Source organism: Bidens hawaiensis, unplaced genomic scaffold, assembly GCF_021521415.1.
Source record: "Bidens hawaiensis isolate Kalapana, Puna unplaced genomic scaffold, B.hawaiensis_p1.1 tig00062130_1, whole genome shotgun sequence".
Taxonomy (NCBI): Eukaryota; Viridiplantae; Streptophyta; class Magnoliopsida; order Asterales; family Asteraceae; genus Bidens; species Bidens hawaiensis.
Window position 1 is genome coordinate 36,915 of NW_027501142.1, and position 7,294 is coordinate 44,208.

General features: G+C 39.3%; 2 protein-coding genes across 3 annotated transcripts; both read right to left on the minus strand.

Moving 5' to 3' along the window:
- Positions 1-252: 252 nt before the first annotated feature.
- Positions 253-1,164, minus strand: LOC143603550 (uncharacterized). Its single transcript, XM_077080330.1, has one exon. It carries the CDS (start codon positions 1,162-1,164, stop codon positions 253-255), a length of 912 nt encoding a protein of 303 aa, XP_076936445.1.
- A 1,907-nt stretch (positions 1,165-3,071) lies between these two features.
- On the minus strand, positions 3,072-6,824 carry LOC143603547 (G-type lectin S-receptor-like serine/threonine-protein kinase At4g27290). Of its 2 annotated transcripts, none has more exons than XM_077080328.1 (7): positions 5,485-6,824; positions 5,223-5,354; positions 4,979-5,118; positions 4,609-4,819; positions 4,261-4,498; positions 4,016-4,166; positions 3,072-3,940 (listed from the first exon to the last, which is right to left on the minus strand). In XM_077080328.1, exons 1-7 carry the CDS (start codon positions 6,725-6,727, stop codon positions 3,626-3,628), a joined length of 2,430 nt encoding a protein of 809 aa, XP_076936443.1. In that variant the 5' UTR covers positions 6,728-6,824; the 3' UTR covers positions 3,072-3,625. The 2 variants fall into 2 exon arrangements, with proteins under 2 accessions (XP_076936443.1, XP_076936442.1); XM_077080327.1 differs by having other exon boundaries at positions 5,217-5,354.
- Between the last annotated feature and the right edge of the window lie 470 nt (positions 6,825-7,294).

A 7,294-nucleotide genomic window follows, 5' to 3' on the forward strand; every position in this document is an offset into this window, starting at 1 on the left:
ATGAATTAGAAACTAAACTACTTACAGTATAAACAAGACTAGTAAAGCATTAAAGGAAAATAGTATAATCAAGAACTACAATGAGTCCTCCATGAAGCCTTGCCTTGTAGCATATCACCTCCCGGAGATGATGAAAGCCGAAGGAAATAAGGGGTGCATATTATATATATGTTGTACCACCAGATATGAATTAGTAAGTAACAAAACAAAAAATAAAGAAGGTTGTTGCTTGATTATTATGAACCTTGACGGTTAGAGATATGCACTTTGTTTGGGAGAGAAAGAAGGTGAAATGAGCAAGGAGAAATGAAGAGGATAGGCTTTGATTTTCTTTTTTGGCATTCCTCCTTCCCTTGGAGGCGGTCGTCTGTATTTCCCTTTGATACTTCTGACCAGGTGGTCTAAATTTCCGTTCCTGACGTACTCTTCAATGGCGTCTTTCAAGTTGGAACACTGATTTGTTGTGTGACCATGTTGTTCATGATAGTCACAATAACTTTCCATGTCTGTGTTTGGCCCTTGCTTGATTGGCGCTGGCTTCTTGAGTTGGATACCTTTTGTATACATGATTTGGGCTGAGCTTTTAGTCAGCGGAGTCCATCTGGACGCATGTATCTGCCCTTTTTGTCTACTTTTGAAGGGTTCATATGCCGTGGACTCCTTTTGCTGGCTTTCATTGTTTAGTCTTGACCTTACGGAGGATATCTTTTTGCCTTGGTGGGCTCTATTGATATCATTTCTTGCATCATTCCTTGCAAACTCTTTGCCCAGACTTTTCTCCATTCGCGCATATCTCTTGGCTGTGGTTATGACGTCGTCCCATCGGTGCGGCATGCCATCCCTGCCCGTAAGGTTCCGAATCAAATCGTCACATTTTACGTTTTGGCGGAAGGCTGCGCGCAAAAGTTCTTCGCTCACGCCACCGATGTTTAGACCCTCCTGGTTGAACCTGGTAATGAAATCTTCCAACGTTTCATTCTTTCTTCTAGCCACATTTAGAATATCTCTTGGGTCGCTGATGTGACGCCATTGTTGGCTAAATTGTTGGATGAACTTCTTCTCTAAGTCCTCCCAACTTGTGATCTGGCCTTCTTGCAATCTTTCGAACCAGGATCTAGCCGCCCCCACCAATGTTAACGTGAAAATGTGGCACCATAACGGCATGGTCCACCCTGATACTAGCCCGACGGCTGTATAACTTTGTAAAAGATCGTCCGGATCTGATATGCCGTCATACTGGCCTACCGTTGACGGTATTTTTGGATTTTCGGGTAGTTCTGCCTCGGCGATTTTTGCCACGAATTTTGATTTTCCCGCCGATGTTCCGGTATGGCTTGGAGAAATCTTCTGTTGCGTCTGGATGATATTTTACCAGCTTTTGGTGGTGTTTAGACCTATCCAACTAGTTTTGTAATCGGGATCGTCTAGACGTGAGTCGGCTTCTAGACGCGGCCGATGTGATTTTTCTTTGCTGTTTTGCCGAGCAGGTGGTGATTTGGCGGTTGGTTCTTTTGTACGAACTGGCGTTGAGTGCTCTTTGTACCCCTCTTCTTCGCCATTCCTGCTGGCTTCCACATCGAACAGCATTCGGGGTCGAACGACTGCCACCATTTTTTCCTGGACTTTGTCCTTAAGTTACTGTTGTTCAGCCTCTAACCAAGCCATTATATCTGGTGGCATGGTTACTTGTGAACGTGGTTTCGTTTTTGCTTTTTCTATAACAGTAGGGTGGAGGGTGGACGCGTTAGCGATGTCTTCACCACTACCAATGATGTCTAGAATTTCAAAATTTCCTTCTTGGTTGGTCTTTGACCGTTGGCCAACCTCTTTCGGTGTAGTTTTGCCACTCATCTGAATCAAGAATGGAGTGATATTTGAGTAACTGTTCTAGCAATATGCACGGATGCACCAATGAAGAAACAAAAATCCACCCCTCAAGGTCTAACACGCTAGTCCGAGGGTTATGCCTAAGTATTCCCCACGATGGGTTATAAAACCTCCTTGGCGCAGACGAGTTTATCCTGCAAAACAGAACACCGTGAGCTCGCTACAACCACTCTCCGGCGTGAGAATCAGTACTTGATCGTACAAATAGAATGTATTGAGAGTAGTAATATTGGAGTGTGTATATCTTTACCGTTTGGAGATCCATTGGTATTTATAGCCGGATGAGAGAGAGAGTATGGTCAACCCATTTGTCAGGCTTTCCACCAATTATATTCTCCACTTGTGCCGTGTTGGAGGTTGGTGGGCATCATGGCCTTTTGACATGGACGTGTTGTACTGTTTCGTACTGCCTTTTATGTGTTGTCCAATAATCCCCATTGGTTGGGTGTTATTTCCCATGTAAGTTGTACCTTTTTGTCCCATGCTGGTGGAAATTTTTGCGCAACCATTACCTAGGTGTCAGGGAATGTTTATTATATTAGGCTACAACCTTGGCGCCATGCAGTATGTTTGGCGTATAGTATGCCCGCTGATGTTAGGGCGCCAAGTGTTCCGCCAAGCGCATGAGTTATCCTTTATTTTGGTGTTGTATTTAATTGAATGGTGAGTTTAATACCCTACCTCTATAATTGTAAAGATGCAAACTTTGTATCTGCTATATGATTCTATTAACGCTTTACTTATGTTCTAGATTCTAAATTTTGGATCTGTATATATATCTACTTTAGTGTCATTAACCCTTAACATCATAAGTATTGTTCATATAAATATGGGTTGCTGACTTGCTGCCATTCATAAGGTTTCTTTATTGAAAGATACAACACTAGTTTCATTTTGCCAGCAGCTTAAAAAAATCACAATATTTATGAAATGTCTGGAATACTATTTTTTAGAAACAACAAAACCAATAACAATATCATAGATAAGCATAGATTGCTTAATGACTCTAAAGTTGATACACGCATCCAATAAATAGATTTCACTTTCTCTTCAAAGCCATATATAGACATTTAGAACTGAAATCTGCGATCAAACAAAATAAACATGCCAACAATGATGTTTGCATTTGTATATACAATACTTTTGATATCAACCTTACTTCATGATCATCATCTTTCAGTGATCGTAAATTAGGATGACCCAAGCTCGATTTCACCATCCATCTTTGATTTCTTGAACTTTTGGTAAGTAATCTTCCACGTCATAGTGTTGAAACCTTGTGTTAGAGTTCCATGTTTAAAATCGAATAGCGCTGTGTGATTTTAGTATCTGTTTAAGCTGCTAAAGATTGGGAATTTACAAGAAAGCATGATAAGAATAATTGTTGAATCAAAAAATTGATTTGCTTGTGCTAGGGTTCTTGTTAGTAGGAACCTAATTGGTGAGATAATTGGGGCTTATTAGGGCTGGAATCATAAGATAATATGTTTGAGATGTGAAGTCTACATTGTTAGAGCATAAACGTAGTTGCATGTTATGATCTTGAAGTGGACTAGCGTGAATTTGTATTATTATTCGAAATTCGTCTCATGATATGCTTGAAACTATGTTATGATCAATTTGTAAATTAGTACGATTGATTGATACTTGTAAACATATATTGTTCTTAATAAAGATCCAAATTATATACATACATGTGGAATACATAGTACCTGTGAAATAATGATGTGACAGAAAATTAAGTTTTCAATCGAGCATCTAGATCTATAATAGTACAATCGTTCAGAAAACCTTCTGTGTACATAACCGAAGAGAAGTTTGCTACATGCACTTGGCTTTCCATGAAAAATGATGGTTGCTTAGGTTGTGGCAGTTCACCCTCGCCGCCCAGCATCAGAGTTACAGATGACATGTTTGGCCTGTCTCCTGCGTTGTGTTGAACACATAACAGCCCAACTTTGATTGATCTTATTACTTCAGCACTATGACAAGACTCAACACAACTTGAATCAATTAAATCCATTGAGCTGCCTTCATTATAGAGACTCCATACCTTAATACAGTTTAAAAGTTATTAGATTTGCAAAATGGATTGAAGCCATATATAGTTTCTAACTAGTGAAAATACATGTTCTAAAAAGTTAGGTTCATTGTCAGATCGAACAAATCCTCTATTTCTCTTCCCGCTAACAATCTCCAACACCAAGACACCGAAGCTAAATACATCTGACTTTATTGAGAAAAGACCATCTAGTGCATACTCCGGGGACATGTAACCACTACACGACACAGCAGAATGCTTATAAGAAAGTACTAAAGAATTCAACATGAAGAAAAACAAGGAACGAATGAAAATATGGTTCAATGGCTTACTATGTGCCAACAACTCTTTCTGTGTTTGCTTGGGTCTCGTTTCCTCCAAAGCTTCTAGCTAAGCCGAAGTCCGATATCTTAGGGTTCATATCATGATCTAGTAAAATGTTGCCAGCTTTAAGATCTCTATGGATGATTCTTAATCGTGAATCTTGGTGCATGTAAACAAGTCCTCGAGCAATTCCTTTGATAATGTTGAAACGCATTGTCCAATCAAGAAGCACGCTTTGAGTTTTATCTGGTCAACATGTTGATTTACTAATGTTTTGTTTCTTGCTACTAAAAGTTACTAAATTTAAGCCAATGCATATAATACTGAAATATATGTACTCGGTTTATTATATTTACCAAAAATAAATGAGTCCAAGCTTTTATTTGGCATGTATTCGTAGATCAACAACTTCTCATCTCCCTCTATGCAACAACCAAGAATCTTCACAAGATTTCGGTGTTGAAGTTTTGAAATGCAGATGACTTCGTTCTTGAACTCAGCATGTCCTTGACTTGAGTTCTTGGAGAGACGTTTAACTGCAACCTCTTGTCCATCTTCTAGCATACCCTGAAAAATTACCATTTTCAAATAAAAAACAAAACAAACTGCAGAGGTGTTCCATACTTCCATCAGTTTCTTATCATACATATGGACCGACAAGACTGGATGATTTAAATGTAATTTCGGTATATGCTTCCCACATTTATTCTCTCATACAGTAATTACCTTATAAACTGGTCCAAATCCACCCTCCCCAAGTTTATTATTGGGTGAAAAATTGGCAGTGGCATTAACAATGGTAGAGAAGCGAAATAATTTTTGCTCCATGTCTTCTTCCTGGCTTTTAGAGGCAACCAAGAGTTTCCCTACAAATCAGGAAAAACAGACTTAACAGGTGGATAGTCTGTTCAAAAGTACTATACACAGTTCATATTACTCCAGGTGAACTTAAGCAACTTTTTACCTTCACCTGTTGGTTTGGCATGATCCCATTTTTTTGGTGTAACACACCACCATGTAGTGATGCTCAAGCACATGAAAAGAACCCCCAAAATGACTATAATTTTGATTTTATCGTTTTCTCCCTCCTGCTTTTCAAAATCTGCACAGTATTACATGGCAACAGGTTAACTGCAAGCGTGGAGCGACAACTCAAACATAAAAAGTGCCTTTACTGTGCAGAGTAGGTATATCATAATACATTCTATTGGAGGTTATTTACACATGATTACCTAATTCAGATGAAGCCATCCTTACAAAGATATAAGAACCGCCACCAAATTCGGGTAACACTTGGTTGTCTAGAATGTCACTGAACCAATGTACGCAGATGCTTCGACTGTCATCTGGATTTGCATAAGCCATACAAGTACAATTCTCTAAGCATTTTGTAGCACATTCTTCCAAAGTCATCCTCATGTTAAACCAGGTATTCTCTGTGTCCGGCAGTTTTACATTAGCGTACTTTATAAACCCTTCTGATCCTTTTTTGCATTCCAACGGTGTTCGCCAAATACAACCGCCTGACCAATCAGCTATGTCCCAATCCTTTTGGTTTTTGGGTACAAACCTTTTCTCATCTAAGCATGTACAAAACTGTTGATTCATATTAATGTTGCAGGTTCCATAAGCATTACAAATGTTGTATTTATCACAGGCCCCACTTACAGATGACAAGAATGGACGCCAACCTCCATTGCCATTTTCTACCCAACTCTCTAGTTGCCCAGAAGAATTCAAGGTGGTTCTTGATAGTAAATTTAAACTCTGAAGATTATAAGTTAAAGATACCTCATATTCGTTAATAATCACATCGTATGTAAATGGTTCAAGGGTCCCACTAAACTGATTACTCCATGGTCTATCCCGAAATTTAACCAAAGCCCCTTGTTTTAGTTTGTTTTCAGGATAACCGAGTGTGTCGGCGCCATAAGTGAATTCACCTGGAGCTGGATCTTGACTACTCTTCCATGATGACAGCTGCCATTCCTTGTTCCGCAAGTAATCTCTCCCTAACTTCATGCCTGGTAGAAGAGTATCGGTTGGGTAATCAAAACTTTGCCAGATAAAGGTCATGTCTTGGTCACTTACAACTAGATTTCCGTTATCTCGAAGCATTGCAGTTGCATTCCCTGATGTCGTTGTGTTGGATGACCAAATCAAGCTGCTATTGTTGAAGAGGCCAAGATTTCCTAGATCATCGATCTTTAACACAAGAGGTGACGCACCAGGGAGCGGGTGGTGTCTGTTTGCAACCCAAACCACCGTTCTAACAGAGATATTCTTAAACCAGATACCGAGGTATCTGTTATCAGAGCGACCAGGATTAAAAAATCCCAGTTCAAAAATTCCAGCGGGCAAGACCAACGTGTCTCTATCTGTCAGAAAACTTTTATCTGAAATGGTGTCGAGTTCAACAGCAGTGCTTTTGTAAACAAAAAGTAAGCACCCCAGAAGTATGGCTGCTCCCTCCATTGAGATGATTTGAGATCAGAAACTAATGATTTAAAAAATATGAAAGAAACTATTAGAATCAAGGTCCATTAATTCATCTATCCCTACACAGATTAGACCACAAAACGTATGGACCTGCATTTCGGTTGACCATTGACGCCCTGATAAGGTGATGTGGTATTGAACAAATGGACATCCAACATTAATATTTGACTAGTTTTTTTTTCCGGCGCGGGGATATGGTTATTTACCCATCCTGAATTCGTTCAGTTTTTATTACGTTCATTACAGTACTATAACTAAAAAACTTGTATAGCTTACGATACAAAAAAATAACATGTTTAAAATGACGTTTATACGGTCAGTACCCGGACATTATGGTAGCGACTCGACACGAATTTAGTCTGTGTTGGTTAAGACACATTTCAAAAGACATTTCTGTCAGTAAAACCCAAGCGTTGCGGTGTGGTGGCAACTCGACATGAATTTGGTCACTCTCAGTTACAACACCTTTCAAACTATGTTTATCGGTCGGTAAAAACTTGTCATCGCGAATTCAATCAGTTTTGGTTATATTCGTTACAATAC